Below are 26,045 nucleotides of genomic sequence, written 5' to 3'. Positions count from 1 at the left end.
TTTGTATTGTCCAAGGCAGAACAGTTTAGGAACTAATTCAGATCTTGTGACCCCTCTGAAGTCCAGACCTCTATCGGAGAGGCAGCCAACAGATGAGAGCCCAATGAAGTTCTTAGACCATTTCCTTTATAAACTGCTTTAGATAGGAGTGAAGAACCACTCTCTAGTCTGCTCTCCACTGCTTCAGCCATTACCACTTAAAGAGGAAATGCTTGGCCTCTTGAAAGCAAATGAAAATCTAATGGTGCTGTGGACACTTGTAAGAGGCTACAAGTTTCCTAAAGAAAGCAACACTGTTAAATGTCAAGAGCTTGGACAATACATGAGTCTCATGTCAGAATGTGAGGTGCTTTACAACAGTCAGTCAGTCTCTGCTTTCTATGGTTCCTTTCATACCACAGTGACAAGATGGGCACAGTTCAAAATCAACAACACACGGTCTCCAGCTCGACTTCTCAGCTCTATTTATTTAGAGATTGATGCATTTTAAGCCTGTCTCGTACAAGGCATAGGGCACGGAGAGTTCCTGTCAATATATACACGCATACAAGAGCAGTACAAGCAGTTTGGCACTCTCAGAGCCAAGGGGGAATGCCCTTTAAGCAGCAGTCAAGCTGGTTATAGGAAAGTGTTAAAAAGCTATTTTACATGTAGTTTGACTGGGGAAATTTCCCAGAATGTGGACAGCAACCCTAAGCCACAGCACTTTTCTGTGCTACTCTGTGCATGTCTTCCTAAGAGCCCCTACAAGGGAGCAGATCATGTTCTTCACTATCAAAGAACATAGTATTTATATTCTAGAAATACTGTACCTTTTAAACTAGCTCCAGAGAGACAGACTAGAAGCCAGATCCAGGAAAATAATCCTTAAGTCACAGTATATCGATTGTCTCTAAAAATAGGGAATGAAGTGAACACAGTGGACATTCTGATGAGACAGTACAGAACAGTGCAGCAGTCCACTTCTGCATCAGCAAATCCTCTCCTATGTACATGTAGACAATGAGAAAGAAATGGAAACGCTCCAGTCCATCAGGACAAAACCAAGCATCAGGAGACCTCCACAGCTCACCGTGTGCCTAGTTTCCCTGTTCTTAACCAGTATCCTCCAAGGAGAACTCTTCCCCCTACAAAGACTTGACATTGTCTTGCATTTAAGAGTAATAAGGAAAGTGCACAACCTAAAATTTTAAGGTAACAAGGAATTCAGTTTCCCCAGAAAGCTCAGCTGAAGTTCCTGTCAATGGTGAAAGGATTAGAAGTTTCTGACAGCTGAAGCAGTACTGGTGATCCCCAGAGCCACCCTACAATGGGGCAACTGCTGGCTCCCAGCAGACAAACTGAGGTCACAGTACTTGCTGCCAGCACTACACCACCCTAGGCACTATCTTCCCAGCTTGCCCACTGGATCTGGGCAGTGATCCCTGGCTGTTTTCCTCTGGCCTAGTTCTGAGGGCAGACACTGAGCTAAGAGTCTAAAACAAAACAAAAGTGCATTGCTACTTCACCTCTCCGCACGCACCTACTTGAGCACAAAGTCATGTAGAGGGAACAAACTGCTCATACTGACACTAACTCAAGCACACCTGCTTCCTCAGGAACACCAACATCAATATGAAGCATCAGGGGCTTGGGAAGTCTCTCTAAGCTGCACACCTCAACACTGCTCACAAGCACAAAGACAGGGAACATTGGCTACTCTCATCAATTTACACTCCTGCACAACCAGCAGAGAGGGCAGACCTTCTTTCTCAATACAGATAGGTGCTGGACAACAGAGGCTTCAGGGAAGTTTTTCCTGTACACAAGTTTAAGTTCTTTTATTGTAATATATATCTAAATATTTATCTGTGTATTTTGGAACAGGGAAGGAACATGACAGGGAGAAGCAGGGAAGACAAGTTCAAGAAGCAGAGCAATTTCTCTGCATCCAAGAAGTTGGTGGCACAAATAACAAGCCTGGCAAGTGATCTCCCATTTCAAGCACAGCTGACTACCTGCTGGCTTCAAAAGAGCAGACTATTTGTTAATGATATAAAATACAGCAACCATTTAAGATGCAGCAAGGCAAAGCTACAGGACTGGGGATATTATGGCCATGAACTATGCCAAAAGCTACACAGCTGTGTTAAAAACTGTGAAAAGGCTGTTAAACAGCAGGAGTAAGCCATATGCTGCTCCTGGAAGGCCTTTTCCCTCCACTACTTCTCCATCACGCTGTTGTTGTGATGCATTTGAAAAGGTGGAAAGGGGGATTTGCCTAGGGGTAAAGCTACAGAACATTAGGACAGTCTGATCTGGTCTCACAGATCGCATGTTCCTAGCCTGGCACTGAGCTTCCATCAGCAAGCAGATATTCAGGTCTTTCTACAGAAGTGTATGCCCTTCTACCGTCATAAGTTGTAGGGTGAAAGAAATCCAGCAGAGTTGAGCTGGAAAGCATGAACAGGGATGAAAACAACCAGTTTGCATACTGATCTTTGTATAATGACCCCCCCCACCCTCACAGCTCACTCTTCCCCAAATAAAGACACATTGTTCAATGGCATGTTGAAAAGACGTGCTCGTCATTCTTAATAAACAACTAGAGTAAGAATACATAAGAGAAACAGGGTGGTATCTTTATATGATACACAAGTGTATGTTACAAGAATTCCATCAGGCACAGAAGCCTCAAGCTTTAAGGCCTCAATGTTAGGCCAAAAAAGAAGAGTGTGGTAAAGTTTGTACTTTTAACATCTAAAAATGTCACTTAAAGGTCTGAATAGAAATTGTTGGTTTGTTTTTTTTTGTATAAATCATAATTGCAGTTCACTCTCTCCTCTTTCTTCCAAGATAACAGCAAATTAATGTCCAAGCACAAGAAAAGAAGATGCCTGCCTCTCCTCCACTGGCTGAGCAGGTCCATCCATCATTCTGTGCCCTCTAGGCTGCACGTGCTCCGAGGAGACAGAGGCCCCAGCCAACCAGGCCAATCCTGTAGTTCAGGTTTTCTACATCATAAAAAAAACCCAGAGTCAACCAGCAGCTCTCCACAGCTCCCAGCTCGCAGGGGATATGCAGCCTCCAATGGTTCCAACAGTTTGGTGTGTTGGGTAGGATACACAATGGGTAGGTTTTCCTTTAGATTCTTTTAAAGAGAAGAAGCCTAAAAGGGCTTCATAACTACACCAATAAAAAACCAAAAACTTAGGCATCTCCTTTAGTGTAAAAGTCTGTACAATTTCTCTTTGCTTGTCCCTCCCCCATCACCCTGCCCCACCCCATCTGAGCCACGAAGGATGCCTTAGTGCATGGTGCTGGCATTAGCCACGGCAAGAGCTTCCTGAATCTCTCGTATCACCAGGATCCGGGTGAGCATCTGCTCCATCTGCTCTCTGCTGATCGGCTGGATGGAATACCAGATAGGGCTGTTGGGGGCCACCACTGGTTCCGGTGTCAAGTAAAATGTGTCATTCCGGCCTTTCACACTCTGGGGGCTGTGTGAGGAAGATCAGAAATAACCAGACTAACAAAATGTCCTGGAAGAGAAACACCACCACTGTCCTCACCCCAGGCTTCACAAATCCTGACAGTGAATATCTGGCTGATGACAAATGAAGGTACAGAGATAGATCTAGCAGCAAGATTCATTTTAGGACATGCCAAGGTTAAAAAGCCATGGTGAGGAGACTACAACAAAGTAGTATTTATTTCACACTGGTAAGCATAACACACACATGGCTTTAGAGGTTCTTCAGAGTGAAAAAAGGATGGGGTATTTTAACATTCAGGCTACCTGCAGATCCATCTCTGCAGATGAACCATTATATTAAATTACAGAATCACCATAATTTAGAGATGAGTCCTTTGAGGCATCCTCCAATCTCCATAGCAAGTCCTTATTTTTGTTCAGAAGCTGGTCTGAATAGGACCCTAATCCTATCTTCAGGAGTGGATGCTTCCAGATGACTTGCAACTCATAAGCAGAAGAACAAATTCATGTCAACACAGCAAATATCCAAGATTAAGAGCAGCCAGTTCACAAATCAGGATTTGTCTCTTAAATACCAAAAACAACTCAATTTATATGCCATCAGAGTTAATCCCACTCTCTCACATCAACAGCCCTCGCCATTTTAAGTAAATTTGTGGAAATACAAAAATTGTGCCAGTGCTATCACACAACTTTGAAAACTAGGCCAGGCACAGGGTGCAGCTCCCCAGTCACAGAAGACAAGCACCATACACACAGACGAGAGCTCTCACCATTTGAAGAGGTAGAAGTCATACAGCTTTATCGGACACCTCAGGGGGTTCTCTGGATTCTCGGTCTGCTCTGCATACATGTCATCTGTAACTACAAACCAGCCCCCAGAAGTCTGTCAGACACCCTGTGGAAGCACAGCACACCGAGCAGTACCACAGAACCTCAACACTGCAGCACCTTGTCACCAGACAAGAGCTGACAAGAGACATATGGCAGTTCCAGGGCAGAAGCACCTGGCTATAAATGCTTAAAAGCATTATGCAGAGTTTGCTTTATCCCAAGGCTATAGAAGACCACAACCCATCCATATCCTTCTTTCCATTTCTCCTCTACCAGTGTGCAAAATGAGGGAAATATCACTACTGAGACTGCAAAGCCTCAGTTGCATCCTGTGCTTTTGAGAGGATCGATTGTACTTACATAGGAATTATTTTGAGTTCACATGAACCAAAGTAAGAGAAGCCCTCCCAAAGAATTTTCTCCATCTTACATAAGCACTTACATCCAACAGTCTCTTTGCCCATTAAAAAAAGTAACAAAAAAATATCCTTAGTTCTTGATGAGTCCCTTACCCGTCAGGTAAGGCATGTCCCCAGGGCTATGATTAGAAGGTACTGTCCTCTCCTGGATAGTGCATGGAAAACACATACTGCCAGGCTATAGGTAACTGGCAGAGCCTTGGATTCCCTACCTGCAAACATCTCCAGGTTCATCCACTTCTTCAAGCCCAAGTAAGTAAAATATACCAAAGAAACTTCCTAGACACTACCTTTCTGTCCTGTCTGGTGCATGCCTGGAGCCTTCATATAGCGGATACTCGTGCTTTTATCCTTGGGATTAGAAGGGTTCTTCTTGGTCTGCCTCAGCACCTTGGAGAAGGCCAGCTTCATGTGCTGGTCTACTGTTTTCAACAGGAAGTATCTGAGCAGCAAGAACAGAACACAGAACATTCAGAGGTGAGCAAGAGACATAAGTCATAACAGCAAGGTAGTTATCTTTAGCCATCATGAGCAGACTGAAGCTCAAACCAACCACTGGGCTAAGGACTCTTCCAGCAGCAAAGCATAGAAAAGCTACAGGTTCAGTCTGCCCTCTGCTAGCTCACTCCCTTGTTATACTGCATCTTCTTTGTCTGATGAAGCTACAAGCGGGTTCTGTATGCAATCATTTGAAACTTGTGATTTTGCCCTATGCAGTGCTGTAGTTTCACACCAATCTTGTTAAGGTCTCTGAAGTTCTTTTATTCCCCAAGATTCCCTAAGACCTGAGTACTTACTTTGTATTAAAAAACATCAGTGTAGTGAGCAAGGTGGAAGGGGAGTGAGCTCCAAGCTGCTTACACTCCCACAGCATCTCTTCTGTTACATGACTGGAGAGGATGTAACCTGCAATAATCAGAAGTCGGCATCATGCCAGGGGACAGACACAACATGAGCACAGGCAGCATTTTACAGTCTGTAAGTACTGGAGAGCATAAAATCTCAACAGAAGGAAAAAGAGGAGATTCTCACTAATGTCAAGATTCAGTGCTCTGCAAATAACTTTTTAAACAGCAGGTACAGTTAGGAAACACTTGTACATATCCATCAACCTCTAGTTGTGGAGAGTATGCTTGTGCAACATGCCTACACATCCCAGCCCATAGAGAAAAGAATACGTACTTAAACAGCTTTTAATTATTGGCTTGACTCCAATGCAGATGCTCTTAATCCTATAATATGTGAGAGCAGGCAGGCCAGTGTAACAAATCAGTTCTTGGCCCCGAGCACAGCTTCAGTGAGCACACAGTGCCAAGTGATGTATTTGGACACATGAGTAATCCTTTGATTTTTCCAATTTTTTTTCCCCTTTGTGTAGAAGAAAAATACTACACTCCAAATACAAACAGAAAAACAGACAGCAGTACGAACTCCGGGGCTTGTGGAATGTCAAAGCACTGATCAAACAGCCAGACTGAAAACAAAAGGATTCCAAAACTCATGGTGCCACTTAGCCACCTAGCCTGCAACATCAGCTACTTTACTGAACATAAGAATTAACTTCTTCACTCATGTCCAAACATATCAAAGGGAAAGAAGCAGTGAGAAACCAGGTTTCCATGCTCTGAAAATGCAATTTTTATCTAGTTCTCATACAGTGCTCCGTCAAAATTTGTCTCTTCTGGAACTGCCTCCACATCCCTGTTGCCATGATTTCCTAAACATAAGGTTGAGCTGCAACTGACTGCAGCACTGGAGGCTTTATTCACTCATTGTTTTTTCCTTTGACACTCAGTTGGTTCTGCAGACAGTATCCATCTGGCTCCATGGCACTATGACAGTGCTGTATTATCTCCCAAAGAAACAATACATATTAGACGCAGGATGTATTACCATTTCAGATGAGGAAACCTGATTCAAATCAAGGATCAGCTGGCTGCCAAGTAAGCCAATCTAATGACACTGTGAAGTCCCCACAATGTGCCTTCTGATTGGTGACAACTGACAGACAAATAATGCTCAATGACAGTCAGGATTAGAGCCTGACAACTGCAGTAACCCCAGCATTCACTGCAAACATAACATTTTTCTCCCTGAGCAGCATTAGCTGGCCTAGGGATATTACATACTTCAAAAGGGTTTCTATTCAGACTACACTCATGCTATAGGTTCAGTTTAAACATTCTAAGCTCTGGAAAGTTTTAAAGTTCTTAAACAATAGCCCTTACCAAGAGGTGAAACACGAGGCTGTATGTCCTTAAGAACTTCATGCAGCCATTCAGTGAACCGAATATAGTAGAGATCTGAGAAGATGTCATCGACTCGGCCATTTTCAAAGAGATACTGTAAGAGATTCACAACACAGGCCAGTACAGTGGGAGCAGGTGTGTGCCTCAGACCAGACCTCATCCTAGGGGCCCACATCCTCAGTTGATCATTTTACAGCACAGCACTGAAGACTAATACAGTTTACTTAAAGAGTGAGTACTCTTGCACCAAGGTGAATACTATAATGGGAATGCCAAGAGAGAAAAAGGAAAAACTATCTCACAAAGTAAAGCTGATTGGATTTCACCTTTTGTTTCAGATGTGTTCACTTCTAGTTATTTCACATGAGTAGTGGACACTATTTTTTCAGGTTAACAACAAGGATGCTCAATTTCCCTGTCTAAGTATAGCTCTGTTCCTGCAGCTCTTCCAGAAAGCTCATACTTCCCATAGCACATAAAGCTAAGTTCTTGCCTGTTAAAGCTTCAACTAAATTTAAATCTTGACATTGACAACTTCTTCAAATATAATCCAACCCTTCTCCCCCCATCAAAAAAAGCTAAATGGATTTATTATTTTCACTACTATACTGAACCCAGTTATTCACAAACTTAACTCATGGATTAAACCATTGCTTGCACTAAGGACAGACAAGTAATCTGATGTTTTCAAGGTTTTTTAAGCAAAGAGACTTTTTTCTTATAAAATTGTTGAGAAGCTTAATAAAAGCTACAGTTTGTATTTTTATAACCAAGAGACCCCTACACATGCTGACAACACGGGCAGTTCTGCAGCACATAGAGCTGTCCCATCCTACCTTCTGAATACACAGGAAGATATAGTAGAGCACATCTGGATCGTAGGGTTCACCATCACCATTCCGAGCTTCTCGTGTCATTAAGCACAGGCCATAATTCAGCTCAGCCACAGCTGAAGAGATGAGATCTTCCTGGAACCTCAGCAGCTGACGCCCTGGAAAAACAAAACAAAGCTATATTATTTAAGTGATAAAGGCATATTATTTCCTAACATTTCAGAAAACATTTTCCACATCTCCATTCTATCTGACAGGTCCAGTACTACCTCATTCTCCCAGTATAGTAATGCAAGTTGAAATAAATCCAGATCTTAGGCTGTTAGAAATACTAAAAGATAAAACAAGCAAGATTTTGATAGGAAGATCCTCTGCCCTACCAAATGCATGACTATTGCCTTCTTTTACCATATCCCCAGTGAAATGCTGCCCTGCAGCAACAGGAAAACAGCAACTCCATGACTGTTCCACCAGCTTGGACAGACAGTTTGTCCATGCACCACAGCCATGCAGAGCCCTTTTCTACTGCTATCAGCCCAAGTGCTCAACAGGGCTCAGCACAGAGCTAATACATGTCCTGTGGCAGTGGGAATACACAGTACTTCGTACTGCATAGTAGATTAAAATTTAAATTTAGGAAATCACTGATTAAACAGAAGAGTCTTCCCACATAGCATTTTAGTTATTCCTCATCCTACTTGAAAGGAAACGAAGGCCATATTGTCAACGACACTTACTTCCAATAGGTGCTAGTCTATTTTGGGCTTCTTTTTCCAGCTCTGCATTCTTGGTCTGTGCCCAGCTTTTCCACACTTCAAGACCTTCTTCTGGCTTCAGAGAGTTTGGAAGCAGAAGTTCAGGTGAAGTCTGCGGCTGTGGCTGTGGTTCAACTTCAGCAACCTGAACAGTTTGAGCCTATGAAAGAAAACTCTTCAGTTTATATACACACTTCAACATGCAAGAGCTGGACAAAAACCAAGAATCCCACAATACCTGTAGCCCCAGGATACCAACCTTCTGCAACACTCCCAACAAGAAATTAATCCAAGGAATGTAACTTTTGCTGTCCAACCTGAATTGCTGCTCACAAAAGAATATTCTACACTCCAAAAACTCTTTAAGTTTGAATGGACAGATCTATCTTCAGCTCACTTGTCACTCTGAGTCGTCACTGAAGTCCATCTCACTACAAGAGCAGCCCACAGAGACAACCAGCCCCTGAACAGGAAGGTGCCACCAGCTTTACTCACCACTGCTGCTCCACACTGGACTAGCCTAAGGAAGGTCCTGGGTACAATCACATGCCATACACCACTGGCATCCCTCCCTATCCAGACTCTCTTCTTTAAGCAGTACATAACAGGCGCACAGAATAAATACATTCTGTTCCTACCATAAATGATAAATAAGATTAATTCACTTGTAAAAGGTATAAAGCAGTAGGACTAGAACACAGCATCAAAACATCCATTCAATTTCAATGCAATACTCTCAAAATACCAAATATTACTAATGGGGACTAGCTACTGTTGTGTGAAAACTGAATGATTTTTTACAGACCTAAGGCATCTCCAGACCCTTTTGAAACTTACTTTGCAGTGGGACCTTAGGTCACCAAGAGTTTCGATCTCAATCAAACTTATTTGTCAGGCCACCAATAGCACCAATCTAAAACCCACAGCCAAGTCCTCCAGCTGCACTCACTCTGCATTCTTTGCTACAGGTTTTCAATTCTGTGCTACAGAGTCTCATAGCTACTGCAATTAATAGCTTTACAGACCTTGGTCAAACTCTCACTGGTACCCTGTATGTTACAGAAATAGCAATTCTTATATGAAAACAGTTTTGCCTTTTCCTTCCTAAGAGTTACTCCAAAAAGCAGCTTTTCCTTTGATATTGCTAAGTGTCAATATTAGTGGAAGTTCTTCTGACAATACTAAAGACCATGGCATATGAAAACAGCATGTAGACTTTAAATACCTGTACCTTACCTAGCATAAAAAACCAACAGCTTAAGAGGCAAAGTCTGCAAGAGCCTCAGACCAGAGCCTTCTATCTCCCTCTGGCTGTTTTTTTATTCTCTGCATCAGCTCTTATTAGCTTTTTGCTTATCAACCCCTGCAGAGACTGACTGAAAAAGCCCAGCTTTAATCAAGGCAGATGGCAACAAAGTTGTGAAGCAAAGCCTCTCTCTGCCTTAGAGTCCAAGGGTGAACTGACACCTTGTCTTTGTAGTAGCCAGGACTGAGCCTCTGCTCTCCTCCACAGAGCGGTAATATTACTCTCCAGAGAGCTGAAAGTTTTCCAGTGACAACTCCATCAGCCCAAACCAAGGGACAGTCTTCTGCCCTAACCTCACAGACACCTTTGTCCAGTGTGAAAGCTGGATACAGGCTGATTTAAATCTGCTGAACTGGCAGATGCTTCTTAACAAACATATTTTTCACAAATAGAGCAAAATTGCTGCAACTTGCCCAGATTCCCTAGAAGCATAATGCCAGAGGACAGCACAGGGCAGGCAGTCAAATTCCTTCTCTGCTTCAGTTTGTAGAGGGTCAACTCCCAAAAGTGTGATATTCACTTCTAGTAGCTTCATTGCCTCCCCTAGAGAGATAGTACATTCCTCCTGGAATTGCCTATGTATTTCGAGTATTTTATTTTAAATACCTTATGTACCCTAAAGTACACTTTATCTGGGAAGTTTGCTCACAACTAGTCAGATTTTGATACTTCACTGGGGCACTGGATCTGCTGTGGACTCCATGTACAACATAACATAAAGTAACTGATAATGACTAGTACACATTAGCACACCTTATTTGGCTGAAATTATCCCTGCCTGTCCACTGCAACCCCTGGAACATCTCAGGAAAACACTGCAGATCTTGGAATACATGCTATGTAGAATCTGGCAATCAGTATGTATTTATTAATTTTTAACACTGAGATCAAAACTGTACTTTCTTTTGGAAAGTTTTGAATCCTATAACTATGTACCAACATTATCACATGGAAGTCTTATACCCATCAGGAGTGAAGTGCCCTATGTCACATTCAGGCTTCTGGGACAGATGCCTCTCTGCTTCGCAGACACCAGCTGTCTGTTGGCATGCTCCCTCTCCAAAACATTTGTAAGTTGTTAATCACCAGCTGAGACTAACAGGCAGTTTTAACTTACTGAGCAAGTGACTTGTAGCTGCTGCTGCTGCCCCTGCTCTTGGGGTGTGGGCTGCTGCTGTTGCTGCTGTGGGTCCCATATGTGCACTGTCTGTGCTGTATTCTGGTATGTCCCTGCCACAGCCTGCACTGCCACTGGAATGTGGATGTTGCCATTCATAAACTGTGCTGGAAAGATCGAGTTAGCAAGAGTCTGCACCACTTCCTCGTGAGAGTTCTTCACTACTGAAGTACTTCCCACCATCTTATCCTTGTCATCTTCCAGCTTCACTGTAGCCAGTGTTGTGGGTGAGCCGCTGACGTGGACAGCATTGTAGGCCTCCTGAGGGATGGCAATGTGGGTTATGTTTTGCTGCTGAAGGTCACCACGTGGCTGAGCAGAGTAAACAGGGATGGTCCACGTCTCTCCAGTGGGGCTAGTAATGGTCCCAGTGGCACTGTACAGGTGGGCACTGTCCACTGTTAACAAGTCTGGCCTTAAAGAGACATAACTTTGCTGCTGGCCCTGAGGAATGGCCAGCACTGTGGCAACTGGCTGCCCTGAAATAGCATACGATACAGTAATAGGCATATCCACTTCACGTTTCTTCACTGGCTGAAGGACACTCGCAGAGCTAATCCGCCTCTCTCCCTCTCGCGGGGAGCCTTGTTGAGAAGGTGGGGGTGACAGTGCCCCGACTGTCTGGATCTGGATCTGCTGGCCACCAGTAATGGCCTGACCTGCCACAAGCTGAGCCTGGATCTGCTGGTGCTGTATGTGTTCCTCCTGTAGCTCTGCAGCCTGGATCTGTTGGGCAGTCTGCACATGCTGCACTTGGATCTGAGCTGCCTGCAGCTGCGATGGGCTGGGGCTCTGAAGAGACTGACTCTGTATTGTCTGGGATGCCTGCTGCTGCGCCTGGCCTTGGATCTGCACTTGGACCTGTATTGGCTGCTCCGAAGCCTGATGGACAGAGAGCTGTGGAGAGAGCTGCTGGGCGGAGACCTGCTGTGGTGACTGCTGGACCTGGACCTGAACCTGCAATGACACCAAGCCACAGTTAGAGATCAGCAAACACCAGAGATCAGCAGAGTGGTCTGTCACTCATAGTGACAGAATGGTCTGTCACTATATTTCAGGTCTTTTATGCTCACTTTTGATTCCATGTATTAATCCATTAGTAAAGATTTCAGGAAAATGAAACCAAGTTATTCTAGAAGTGCCCGGCTGGTAACAGTGATACAGCAGATGTGTTTGCTCAGCACTGCACATGACTCTCAGCACAGAGAGAACAGCACGTGAGCTACATCTCCACCCTCAAAGCTCTATGGGCTCAAGCCAACGGATTCCATCCTTGGAATCCAAGCATCTTCAAAGCTATTTGCATTGCTAAAATGTTATGTTAGCACAGGTCTTGCAATACCAAGACTTAAAGATCATTCACATTACAATCACAGGAGCTTGCCTCATTCTTACCATGCTCCAAAGATTGTTCTATTGCTGCCCACCCCAGTCCCAAGATGGCCACAGGATCACTTGCTGGTGACAGGCAATAAGAAATATGGGTAAGTCAAAACCAGCACTTGGCTCTTTCCTCATAAAGCACAGGAATATTACTTGGAAACCTATCATTAATAGTAGCACTACTCAAGTGGGTGCCAACACACAATGTGGCAAGTTCAACCTCAATCTCTGTCATGCGTTAATGGCCTATGCTGCAGCATGTTTTGTAAACTCTAGAAGAATTTCTTTGGCAAGGATAATTAAAACCAACCTTTTTTTTCATTATTTACTTATTAATACCAGTTATTGTCCAAACTATTCAGTTGTATTTTCTAGCTCATGCACTTAGACAATGCTGAGTAACACAGACAAATCTGTTGACTTGATTCCCAACCAGTTCCTTTTATTTTAGAGGAAAAAAAAAAATCACACCCTCTCACATTAATGCTCATTTGTCCAAAGTCTGCCACAATACCTAGCAGCAGTCCAGCAGCACACTGAAAGCCAGCAGTCAAAGGCAGCCCCCTGCACAAATTTCAGGTCTCAATAGCTTCACATCCGTTGTCCAGACACTTCTCCACTTTTCCTCACATTTACACAGACAACTTGTTACATTTGCCTTGTCCTAGAAGCGATATCCCAGGTACACATGACCATCTGTTTCTCCAGGCTTCATTAACGCTTTATCCTAAGGGAGTGAATTAATTACTCAACACCTCTTTCTGGAGCCAACACAGACTTATTTAGCTGCAAGACTAAATGTCTTCCTACTCACAGTTCTCTCACCTTTTTCTACCTCACTTCCTGAATCCAGACAGACTAAGGCAGCATTTGCACAGAGACAGCACACTAGTCAGCCTGACAATACCAAAAAGAATTACAATGCAGGCCTGCTGTGCACAAAATCTCACTTCCCAGCATCACTGCTAAGAAGTCTTGAAAAATGTTAAGGACCCATTTACAGCCAATTAAGAGTTGCCAAGGAAAAAACTGGGGTAGCAAAATGCCCCACTGGCAGGCCAGATTTATAAGTCACCTCCTGTTAAGAATTAATTTATTTCCAGGAAGAACAAAGTATAGTTCCTTCTGGGAACTCTGTGCAGTATACTGTAATCCAGATGATGTGATGACTCTGTAATAATTTCCTGCAAGGTAACAAGAAGCATGTGACCTTATGTCAGCATGACAGTTTAAAAAGCTGCATCAATGAGTGATTTGATCAAGCATTCAATTGAAAAAGATGAATTCACCTATGGGATGTTTCCTCAGCTGTATTTGATATTGTTCTGCCCTGGAGCATGAGTACTGCCTTGGGCAAACAGGCCCAAACATGGATCCCAGGTAAGGGCTCAGTTTAAGAAAGTCAGTTGCAAACACACCCCTAAGGCAAGAATTCTCCAAAATATTTCACTTTAAAAATCATTAACATGGTCCTTACTATTAATTTAAACCCTTGTTCAGAAGATTACCTGCAAGGCAAAAGCCAAAGATTGAACAAACTACATGTTTTATTGCACTGGTATTTTCAGTCTCACACAAGAAACATTTGCTTTATCTACTATGATTCAAAACGATGTTAAGAGATAAATGTGTCATTTGCCCTGTACCTCTGTAGTGTTTTCACAATTTCCACAGGTTGACCAAGAACACTGTAAAAGCACTCCCACCTTCTATCCATACAAAATTTCACATTACAGTTCCTGTGAGTGCTGTAACATATATAAAGGAAAGACTTATTTTTGCTAGCAGTAAGAATTCAAAGTCTCCTCCTGCACTGAAACAATTTTATCACATAAGCACAATTAGAAAGGTAATGGAACTGGTTTAAGAAAGGCATTGTCAGCAAGAGGCACGGCCTAAGAACAAATGGAACAAGACAGCATTTGCTCCCTTCTGCTCTTGCAAACAGACTGTTTCAGTTTGAGGGGACCCCCACTGACCATCTAGTCCAACTGCCTGACCACTTCAGAGCTGACCATAAGCTACAGCATGTCATTCACAGCACTGCCTGAATGCTTCTTCACCAACCACCTCTCGAAAGCCTGCTCCAGAGGCCACTCTCTTGGTAAAGAAATGCTTCCTAATGTCCACGATAAACCTCCCCTGGCGCAGCTTTGAGACATTAACCATTTCAGAGCCTGAGCCTACAGTGTTCAAAAGTCAGCAGCAACTTCACCACTTTCAACAGATGAGCAGTCACGCCCTGAGGCCCTTCGAAACTCCAGCAGGACTAAATCCTAACTCCTACAACAGGGATGCCTTGCTACTGCTTTAGAGTCCACCCTGCTATTGTTAACACCCAAAGAATGAGTCCAGACCCAAACAATATGAAGTTAAACACCAGAATCACTTGAAGCTCTCCATGTTTCAAACTGCAGACATCATGCTTCTGACTAGAGAGTGGTTCTATTTAAAAATATATTGGAGCTCTACCTACCACGCATTATGCATCCTCTGTGAATTACATATCCATTTTTAACAACTGTATCTTGAAGTAGATCCCTCCCTGTTTTCAAGTAGGTAGTATCCAGGAGTGCTACAAGCATCCATTTCAGATTTACAGGCTTTAATCTGGTCTGAAATCAAAGGCTTCTTATATTGACCTCATTGTCCTTTTTTTCCTCAGATAGCAAGTTAGACAAAGAATTACACTCAGCAGCAGCAGCAGACTTTATAAGAGACTGTACAAAGGGGAATGTTTTAAACTTACAGGCCAAGACCAACAGGGGACTTTAAATCTTCATTTTATGCTGAAGATTAAAGCAAAAACATGTTATGCTGGCAATTCCTGGGTTACTGGTGCAAGAAAGGAACATGTCAAGTTACCAGTACTGAAATACAGTTTATTGCCAAAAGTCTGGATACAACAGCATGAAAGAACCACCTCCCAGCAGGGTACCATGACACAGAGAAACGCCTTTTCACTATAAAGTAGCTGGAAGCTGGACCAAGTACTAGCTGCTCAGAAAATCAGAAGTGTTAGAAATCAACCTTGTATTGTAACAGAAGAGCAGAACTAAATTCCCTTAAAGGAAATCTTCTGTCACATCAAGCCCAAAAACACATTCTGTCCTGAACTGAGCAAATGCAGAGTAAATAAATAACTCCAGGGCCATGAGAACATCTGAAGCCTGGTTGCCACAACTTTTTTTCCTAATAGTTGATAGACAAACTTTCAAGTAGGAATCATAACATGTCTGCCCTGTGTGGATTCTCTGCCCAAAAAGGAATCAAACTCAGTTCTGAAACAACTGAGATTTTATTTGCTTTTTAATTCTTTCATCTGCAGACTGACTGGATTATCTAGTATTTCCTAAAACCTAACTCTAAACAAGTACACAGAGCAACTCTTTCCTGCATGGGTTTTTTGATATGTAGCTTTTCCTACAGCACCTGACAGGCTCTTAATGCAACTTTTCACAAAGAGATCTTGGTTTCTGAAGCTGTATTTAAACCAGCAAGCAGTAGTACACACCAAGAGCAGATCTCCAGAGCAAGACTGGAGACATACTAACATGTCCATACTATAGCTCCCAGAAGACTATTTCAAACTTAGTTCTAGACTTGCTCACCGGTCAAGTTTAACAACACCAAAACACAACACTGCATCTTACAGCTTAGTTTCATCTGGAGGGAATCTCAAATAACAGGCACCAAACCTACAAGAGGTAAGAAGGCTTCGGCAGGTGGCCAACTTGCTGTGGGAAGTATGCTACAAAAGCCCCCAGAAGTAACGTGGGCACATCTCAAACTTCCCACGTAAAGTCAAATACCTGGGAAAAAAGTTAGTGAGAGCATGAGAAGAGTAATCTCAGTGGTTTTTAGCCTAATTTAAGGACAGAAGATTTAAAATACAGTTCCCTCAACAGCAGTCCTAAGCTAAAGCATGTCCAGCACTAAAAAATAACACTGTAAAAAAAGAGTTCCTTCTAAAGTTACACCAGAAAGTGTACAAGCAAGTACAAAAGAGATATGAAAAGTGTAAGTGAAGAGTAAGTGAAAAGACTGATCAGTGAAGTACCAGGAAATGTCAGAACTTGTTATTTAACTACTTTACAGGAAGTCCTTTGCTATCTAAGTAAACAAGGTCTATGGGAAGGGTGCGAGTCAGCTTTTCAGAACAACTGCCAGACTGACTCTCACTCCAGGTTTTTCCTCTGCTCATTCATCAACATCAGAGAGAGAATTCCATCAGCTAAATTAGGCCTTGGGTGTGTTTAAACAGTTACACTATCAAGATTATGCTGCCAAGCTGTACAAGCTGTACACTGGGGAGGGATTTAGGTCTAAGGCAGTTAAAAGACAAGAACGAAGGAAAAAACAGTTTACCTCTCCAACAGAAGGGTACTTCCATATACAAGTAGATGCTACCTTGAAAACACCACTCTTGACTACAACAACTCTTTGAATTGTCCCACTCAGCCCTAGCAAATGCCAATTAATACCTGATGCTACACTAAAATCATACTGGCATGTTTTTCAAACATAACCAAATAGGAACTCTACCTCCAAGCTAAACTTCACAACCAGTACAGCAGCAGGAGGAAGGTACACCCATCAGAAGCAAAGATGAATTCTTTGCAGAGCCAGAGATAAGATTTTTTCCTAAGCTATTTAAGGACATCTTTCCCTGCCTTACGTCATTAATAATGTCCAGCCTCCTATAAAGGTCTGAAGTCACAGAATAGACTGAATAGTAAGCACATAAGGAATTGAGCAAATAGAAAGGCACAAGTATCAACTGAAAGATATTTTACACAGGCATTCAACCATTCCCCATACAGTTTTGTGATCTTTCCCACATGTAGCAAACTCCCCTCAAGCCCTGCCCAAGAAAATCTTGCCACCTAGACATCAGACAGCTCATAAAAAGCTGAAACAGAGAGATTTTCTCCACACACACCATAAACGAAGTTACTTTCTGTCCTCTGATATTCTTCCAGTTAAAGCTTCCTGGGTAAGAGGCACAAGAGGTTTGCTGACCTCTGTAAAAGTACCATATTTGGGAAGCAAGCCAGCACTAAACACCTCACTGACATCAACAATTCCATGGCCTCTATGCACAGAACCAACAAGCAACAATCTTACCAAAAGCAATGCTGATAAAACTCTTACTTGACTGAAGCAAAACACAGACCTTCCCTGCCACTCCCTGATGCATAACAAGGTATGACAACTTGACATACTAAACTCGTTCTTAAGGTCACTTATGGCATCCCTGTGATACTGGGTGTGGAAGGAGCTCCAGGACACTTAACTGTAGCAATGACAGTGTACATAACCCAACAGTTGCATCCACTCATACTGTAAAATAAACATTTGATAAGATTTTTTTGAGACTTTTAGGTAAGAAAACCTTAAGGTGACAACTTCTCCAAAGAGAAAATTTATTTTTCTATAATAAATAAAACAGCAAGCAGTCACACTGTGTGTTTAGTTGTTCACAGCAAGTAAAATCCAGGATGAAACCTGAGCACTATCACTATGATTGTAGGATCATCATCACCAATTTCAACTCTGAGGTCATCTGACTGGTCATACTGTTAGTCACCCCAAGCAGCACTGTCACACTGCCAGACATAAGCACAGTCCTTCAAAGGATCTTCCACTGACTTGTAATTGGATTAGCAAGAACTAAACAGATTACCAATTCAAGTACCAGGATGACAAGTTTAATCAAAAGCTAAGAGGCTTCAGCAGATGACCAAAATTCAACATAATACAACACAAGCAGTATTTTGGCACAGGGTGCCAGCTGGACCAGGTGCATGGCTATGGTGGAACACTGTCACTCCCCAGCATCACAACAAAACCCAGCTTGATCCAGAAGATGAGCTCTGCCACTGCGACAGTGACAGTGCAGAGATGAGTGAACACTAAATCGTGAGTTTAACATAAATTACGTCTCAATAAGAAATCCTGAAATACAGAAAAACACTCTTGCAAAGAGGTAACCACATTCTTCTCCACTCTATTCTTGCAGAAAAACTAAGATAATTCTGAGCTAGCTGCTCAAATACACCTGAGTTCAGCTGCTCTGCTGATACACAAAAGCTGCAGCCACATCTAGTACCAAACAAGCCACCTAAAGTCAGCAGCACGATAGGCAATACAAATAATAATGATGATCTGTACAGATGGGAAAGCAGGTATCTAAAAGCAAAGGGACATAAACAAGGAGAAGAGAGTAGACAACATTCTTCAGGAAATGCTGAAATCTTAATTTTCATTAGCAGCTTTTCATATTTAGGGTGCAGGTCATTCAGTTCCAAAATCAGGAACCAGTCTCTGGCAGGAACTCTATGCTTATTTACAAGAAGGTCAGGTTATTTTTCTCTGGAGCATAAGATATATGACCTCCCTCCCTATCTCTGTTACTAAAAGACTCGCAAGGGTCAAGCCTGAACATTGGGTAGTTCTGAAATGAGACAGCAAAAGTGAGAGGGAAAATAAAAAGATTCTTTTTGACTTTTACAATTGGTCTGGGGGCTTTCCATATCTTCAAGGCTCTCAAAAGCCAACCCTCCTAGCTCTTCTGCTGCAAAAAAAACTTCTTTCAGAAAACACACTAGCTGGCAAAACCAAACCCACTCTTGATCAGTTTTAATAGCCTCATACAGAGATCCAAGTCATGCCTGAAAGACCAGGATTTTGTTCTTCAAAAGCCTTTCAACACAAGTCACTGTAGGGCAACAGGTTACAGAAGTCCCAGTTAAGCATTCATTAACTCAATAGAGAGTAACTGGAGACGAATTACCAGTGAAGGAGTTTTGTCTTTGCTGTAGGATAAAAACACACAAGTGAGCTGTTGACACAAGTCTACTACACTGCAGCAAGCACACACTACCTGATCTCCAGTCATTTGTGACTCCATACCCTCACTTATTGTAAAAAAAAGAAAATGAAAAAAAAGTTTGTAGTTTTACATTCTGCTACAGAAACTGAACCAGAAAGATTCATATCTCAAGTGTATCAAAATTACAGCTATAGGCAGATTTCAGCTGTTTAGAGACATATCATAAAAAACTTTAGTTAAAGTGCCCTGCCACTTATGAAATCCTCAAATTACAAAATGTATATTAAGACAAAAGCAGCTTCCTAAGTATAAAATTGGTTTGTCTTTTTCCTCTGTTAGTGGATTTACTTTAATACTTAATAAAATACCTAATGTAATATCTACTTAAAAAAAATCAAAACAAAGAAGGCAACTCCTATTGTGCAAGCGTATACTCTACCTTGATGCATATGCATCCTTTAGAATTCCTTTCCAGAAACTTATCTTCCCCTGGCTCATATCCTAAAGTTGACTCTCTTGCATTACCCCCTCACTTAAAAGTCAGTTTAAGAACAACTCTTAGAATGTTCAAGTAAAACTATTTAAAGATTACTGATTTTATTAAGGAAAAAAAAGGCTTTAAGGCAAGCTTCATCCCACAGCCACCCTGAACAATCAGTCAGAGGGATCTGATATTTATAGCAGCTTCAGAGCACAAGGCTTCTGGAGTTGTGTACATGCCAGAACTGTTTCTCCAATAGGTGACACCACTCCATTGCTATGTGTGCGGCTCCTCCTACAGCAGGGCTCGAGGGAGGCACAGTCAAGAGAGCAAATTTACTACCAAATTCTTTAAATGAAAGGGAAATATTGTTGGTCTATATGAAGTTAATTGGCCCTGCCTCTTATGCACTTGTCTGAGGCTTAAGGTTAAACAGCAGCTCTGAATACTACTCTATCAGTTAGCAAGTCATATATACAATAATTCAAATATTATTTCAGATGCTTACCTGGACTTGCTGGGGTTGCTGAACCTGTATCTGCTGCTCTGGCTGAGTTTGTTGCTGGATACTGGTTGTCACAGGACAAGCAAGTTCAAGCAAAGACCCAGCCACCTCTGTGCTGTCCGTGTAAATACAGTTGCCACCCTGCTGATACACCATTGTGGTGGTGGCTGTCTGTTGAAACTCCTGGAGAGCTTCTGGCCCCTTGGAAGCAAGGGAGTCTAGAAACTCCTTCATCCTGTGCTGGGGGATCGTTCGTGCCTTCACACGGATGTATTCTTCAAAGGAAATGGTGTTCTCCAGAGAATTATTCATATTGCAAGGTCCTCAGGGTTCCTTAAGGAAAGAGAAAGTAAAAGTCTTAACTACAGCACTCCCTTGATGCAAGGATATTCTTAACTCCAGTAACTAATCTCTCATACCAAGTACTGTATGAAAACTGGCAAACATGCACAGCCAGATGCCCAAGACAGATGCTTTAGTTTTATGAGGTATTTTGTGCTACTACACATCTCTCAGATTAACTCTTGGCAGCTCAGGGGAGTCTGAATGACACCCAGGTGTGATTCCTCCTCCTCCCAGAGCTCACTGCCATGTAAACACTCCTAGCTCTGTACTTCACCCAGACCAGGCAAGCCCTGTACCAGACAAATCCACTCATACATTCCATTTGTCTGCAGCATGCACTGTTAGCAAGAGAGGCTTAGAAATCAATATCTGCGGCCCTGCTTTGCAGCCGCAGAGGTGGGAAACTGAGCAGTGTGTTCTATCAGGCCGTGCAGTTCTATTCTAGGCAGCTAATGGGAAGGACAACAGAAGAGCAACAGATGTAGCACTCAGCTCTTTGCTATTAGGAGTAGGACAGCCCCATCGATTTGAACATAGCAAGCAAAAGGAGAGCGCTGGAATTGAGATATTTCCTCAAACTGGGAACTACACACATGGAGAAACAGAGCTCTGGAAATGACAAAGGCAACTGCAGCATCAGTTCTTGATGCCCTTTTAATATAGGAAGAGGTTAACATGAAACATGCCATGTGTGAAGACAACAGAAAGACAGAAAAGTTAAGATGATCAGGGCAGAAGTGAAAGCAAAGAAAAAAACCACCACCACCAAAGATAACTCCACCTGAGAACATCAGACAGCTCTAGGGTATACTCTGCCAGCATTCTTCTCTTATTGACTTATCTTGTTTAAACCCACCAATTGTTTCTGCAGTGAGTATACTGGTTGTTTCTAAGGCACTAATTAGCCTTGATAGAGCATAAATACATTTGAGCCGTAACATCACCAGATACTGAGACAGGTGTGAAAAGATGTGAAACACCACAAGATCAGGACTAGAAGAGGTGATTCAGCACTACTAGATCAAGCTGCATAAAGGAGGAAAAACAGACAGACATCACTATGACTGTAGGTCTAAAGAGAACAGGTACAAAAACAGAGCTTTATGTATTCTTTCACCATGATTTAACAAAGTAAAACAGAGACAGGGCTATGACTGAACATAAGACTGCCCTGTGGGAAAATGGGAGTTAACTCCAGGCTTTCACTGTCACTCAAGCACACTGCACAAGTCCAGTGCCACTTATCACCAAAAGCTGGGAGAGCTGAAGCAAATGCTAACCCCTCTTCACTGTTATGTGACAGCAGTCCAAACAGAGTTTTTGTTTGCATGGAGGTTCATGGCTAGTGCACTGGAGCAAGCTCACAAAAGAAAAAAAAAAAAAAAACCAAAAAAAACTAATATCAAAGGTAACAGGAACACACATGAGGCAACTTGTGCTCTATCTATGGTTTCTGAAGTCTTTAAGACACATTTGCTGCTGTATGAGATTTCTATAAAAAATATTCTTAAAATATGCAGCAATGCAGCATGTTTAATAAAAAACACCAGATAATGGTGTTCACATAGCAAATCCAACAGCTCTGCAAATATCAGCATACAGAAGCTCCTGTAGAACCCATATCTGGACAGAAAAAACTCACTTCTCCAGGAGCTACTCAAGAGTACTCTACACCTCCACAGCACTAACCCCTTCCCAGTGACCATATGCCCAGGGTAAAACCAAGGAAGAACAACAATGTTAATGCATCCATAGGGACTCAGGACTCAGATAAGACCTACAGCAGGCACACTGAAATGTGTTTTTCATCCAACTGCATGATGCTCTATTATATACCCTGAGGTTGGAAAATAGATTTTGAGCAATTAACTTGTCCCAGTCTTCTACTTGGAACTTTCAGCTATTTGACTTCAATACCACAGTGAGGCTTTCAGAAGAGCATCATCATTCTCCAGGTCCACCTTGAGGTGCACTAGCAGATACAGCTTTGAGAGGGAAGACTCTTCTGAAGAATAAGCCTCAACGATGCCATGCTGCGTCCCAGACATGAATGCCACAGATGTTCTTTGACAGCAGGATTCCAGACATAAGTGCCACAGATGCTCTTTGACAGCCAGCTGCTGCTGAATTGGATGGGCTCACCTCTCCCAGGTGCCCCCTTCCCACTCCTGCATTGGTTTTTAGTATGTTCTAACAACACAGGAAATGGCTATCCACCTGTTAATCTTATCTAAGGAGAGAATAAGGAGGTCAGCAGGGCCACGGTTCCCAATGGGAACTGTTAGCCCTCACTTCTACTTTTGAAACTCCAACCCTTCTTTCACAAGCTACATCATTTTCCTGTGTTGGAGACCAGAAGCCGCAAGACACCCGGAAGCACAAGCAGCAGAGGTCCACCACCAAACCATCACCAACCTCTTCTGACCACCAAGCAAGCACTGATTTCTTAAATACAAATCTTAAAGCAAGCACTGAAGAAATCTCTTTCCTTTCGTCTAACATGGAAAAAAAAAATCCTTTACACGTTCTTGAAGTTACTATGCTACGAGCCACTAAGCTGAGCCCCTGCAGTATTCCATGTGCCAGGCATGGACCAGAGCCCCACCATGCCATGAGGCATCTGTTCCTACCCCAGAAGAGCAGCAAGACCTTCCCCGGGTTTTCTCTACAGCTGCAGTTACAGACCTTGTAGGTAGCAGTGTCTCCTGGAGTTGTTCGTAACAGTTTTAAGGCTGCTTAAGATTATTTAACTAGAAATACTGAACCACTCAAAACTGCACTTCCCACTGCACTACCCCTATGCAGCAGTGGAGGTACCAAGTCCACAGAAAGATTCATAAATGTAATGCTGCACCCCTAGAAATTTTACTTATTAAAATTAAACCAAACTGCATTTATGGCAGAAAACCTCTGTAAGGCTCTAGGGTACATTCAACAGGCTTTTGTAGGTTAACACATACAGCTTGCTGCTGTAGTCACTACTTTCAGTTATTAAAACACACTAATCTGTACATTCCATTTATCCCACAGACACACACTGGAAACTGCAGATGTCCACCCTCACTGGATCTCAGCAGCATGTTTTTAATATTGCATTTAAAAATTTAAAAAGAGCATCCAGGCAGTAAGTTTCTCCAATAAAGGAGGATAACTCCTCTCTGTGCAGCATAACTGCATTTTTTTTCAAGAAGTAAGTTCAAGAAATTCTTTGAAGAGTATGAGCACATACGGTTAGTTGATAAAACTTAGACTGAGGTTACTGAAAACACACACACAACTTGCAGCATGTGGACAATCTGGACTCACCAGTCACCATGTTGCATGTATTTCTGCTGCTCTTGTCCTGAGCTCTTAGACTTGTAACGTTCTGGAGAAGACAGAACAAAGAAGCCCTTTCCATCCCCAGTTCCTCTTTCTTTATTAAGTCATTTTATTTTTAATACGTATTCCATTAAGAAAAAAAAAAATCAGGAAACAAAGGTATGATAATCCACGCAGCTAGCAGCTCCTTCTGAGGAATTGCAAGATGCCCAATTTCTAACCATCGTATCCCTCAGCCTGGTGGTACTGAGAGCGACTGTGCGAGCACATCTGTCACAGAGCGCCGTGCGGCGACAGGCGCGGCACGGTGGGTAACACCGGAGTTACTGGCACACAGAACTTAGAACAAGGCAGCAGCAGCAGTGACCGCATCCAGAAGCGATCCCCCCTACCCCTCCCCCCGCAGGCGTTCCCGGTGCTGCCCGAGAGACAGCCGGGAACGCTACGGACCGCTCGGCCACCCAGACAAGACGAGGCGAAGCTCCGTATTGAGGCCCCGAGACCGTCGGCTGCAGCTCAGCCTCTGTCCTGCCCGAGCGGGGACGCGGAGCTCGTGGGGTTTTTCCCGCCCGCGGGGACCCGGCACTGCCCCAGCCGCTCCTGCCGCCTTTGTCTGCCGGCGGGGCGGCCGGGCCGGGCCCGCAGGCGGCGCCGTGACACCGCCTCCCCCGCCCCCCCCGGCAGGAGCCATGTCGGGGGCTCCGCGAGGACGGGGCCGCCGAGGGCCGCGCACAGGCCGCGCCTTCCGGTGCCTCGCTGCCCGGGCGGGGGGGGCGACGGGAACGCGCCCGGTGCGCGGGGGGGGAAGAGCCGGGGGCGCGCCCGCGCGGGCCGGGAAAGCGCGCGCGCGCGCGCGCGCGGCAGGCGGGGCCGCCCCCTCCCCCTCCCCGCCGGGCCCGCGCCGCCCCCGGAACCGCCGCCTCCTCCTCCCGCGCCCCAAGGGGGGCCCCACCCAGCCCCACCGCCGCCGCGCACTACCCCGGCCCGCCGGCCCGGCTGCGCCGCGGCGTGACCCGGCCCCGCCTCACCCCGGCCCTGTCGCCGCCGCCGCCTCGGCCCCGAGTCTTTTCCCCTCACAGCTCCCTGGGCGCCATCTTACATTCAACCCCCTACAGCCAATCAGCGCGCTGCACCAGCCTCGCGAGAGCGCGGCTCCCAAGCCCCGCGAGAGCTCAGCTCCTCGGCCCGCCCCGAGCCTTAAAGGGGCCTGGCCACGGCGGGGAGGGTGCGGCCGCTGGGGGGCGCCCTGCCCGGAGGGGCGCGGGGACGCTGGAGGCGGGGGGGACACGGAGGGACCGGGACGGAGCCCGGGCAGCCGGGGTACCCGGGATGCCAGCAGCACCGCCTGGCCGCGGGGCGACGCCGCCGAGAGGCTCCAGCAGCCTCCGCTGCCTCGCGGCATGCGGGTGCAGCCCGGCCCCCATCCCCACGCAGCGCCTGGGGCAGGCTCCGCGTGGGGCCGGCCGGCGGTGCACGGGCTCCCGGGCCGGGCGGAGGCCGTGCGGAGGCCGTGCGGAGCGGCTGCGCCCTGCCCCGGCCGCACCGCGCAGCGAAGCGTCCCCATGGAGGCGGAGGAGGCCCCGCGGGACTGTGCGGCTCCGCTTTAACGCGCCCATGTGTTCGCCGCGGCCTCCCCAGCCCCGGCCCCGCTTAAGGTGGCCCGTGGGGCTGGGCAGGGTCTCCCTCCACTCGCTTCAGCTCCAGGGGCACAGACACGGGGCTCATGGCACGGGGTGCGTGCCAATTCCGCGGGGACACCCCTCTGACCCCCAGCCCGGGGCCGAGCAGGCAGCACCCCGCTGAGTCCACCTTAAGCGGGGAGGGCGCTCCGGCGGTGTTTGTACACAACGTGCACACACTGCCTGCACCCCCTGTGCCCTGCCTGCCCCGTCCCACACATCCCCTGCACTCGCCTCTCCTGCCTGCACCCCCCGGAGACACTCGCCATTCCACCCCAACACCATTGACCCCAGTCCAACCTTACTGGCTGGGGCAGCTGCAGCTCCCGTGGGGTCACATCAGTGCTACACAGCACATAAGAGCAGTCTCTGTGCCCTCAGAACAGGGAGACACCCCACACAGACCTTGCCAACCCAAGGCTCATCAGGGGAACAAACAGGAGACCAC

The 26,045-nt window shown here is 44.9% G+C and overlaps 1 protein-coding gene across 4 annotated transcripts; it reads right to left on the bottom strand.

Moving 5' to 3' along the window:
* Positions 1-447: 447 nt before the first annotated feature.
* On the bottom strand, positions 448-25,083 carry QRICH1 (glutamine rich 1). 4 transcript variants are annotated; one of them, XM_021531158.3, is made up of 11 exons: positions 25,018-25,062; positions 23,904-23,964; positions 20,256-20,585; positions 10,989-12,005; positions 8,548-8,725; positions 7,814-7,968; positions 6,957-7,071; positions 5,526-5,634; positions 5,019-5,170; positions 4,249-4,339; positions 448-3,479 (listed from the first exon to the last, which is right to left on the bottom strand). In XM_021531158.3, exons 3-11 carry the CDS (start codon positions 20,562-20,564, stop codon positions 3,287-3,289), a joined length of 2,319 nt encoding a protein of 772 aa, XP_021386833.2. In that variant the 5' UTR covers positions 20,565-20,585; positions 23,904-23,964; positions 25,018-25,062; the 3' UTR covers positions 448-3,286. The 4 variants fall into 4 exon arrangements, with proteins under 4 accessions (XP_021386833.2, XP_021386817.2, XP_077642266.1 ...); XM_021531142.3 differs by having other exon boundaries at positions 24,947-25,043; XM_077786140.1 differs by lacking the exon at positions 23,904-23,964 and having other exon boundaries at positions 25,018-25,083.
* Between the last annotated feature and the right edge of the window lie 962 nt (positions 25,084-26,045).

This window comes from Lonchura striata, chromosome 12 (assembly GCF_046129695.1).
Source record: "Lonchura striata isolate bLonStr1 chromosome 12, bLonStr1.mat, whole genome shotgun sequence".
In the NCBI taxonomy this organism is placed as follows: Eukaryota; Metazoa; Chordata; class Aves; order Passeriformes; family Estrildidae; genus Lonchura; species Lonchura striata.
This window is presented reverse-complemented; position numbering and strand designations above follow the sequence as displayed.

Bases quoted from the DNA above. Each gene is read 5' to 3' on its own strand.
- QRICH1 (XM_077786140.1), bottom strand. From the start codon at position 20,564: ATGAATAATTCTCTGGAGAACACCATTTCCTTTGAAGAATACATCCGT. The intron at 8,726-10,988 runs GTAAGTTAAAAC...TTTCTTTCATAG, and splicing joins AGCTACAAGTCACTTGCTCA to GCTCAAACTGTTCAGGTTGC. The intron at 5,171-5,525 runs GTAAGTACTCAG...CTTGCTGCTCAG, and splicing joins CTGATGTTTTTTAATACAAA to ATACTTCCTGTTGAAAACAG.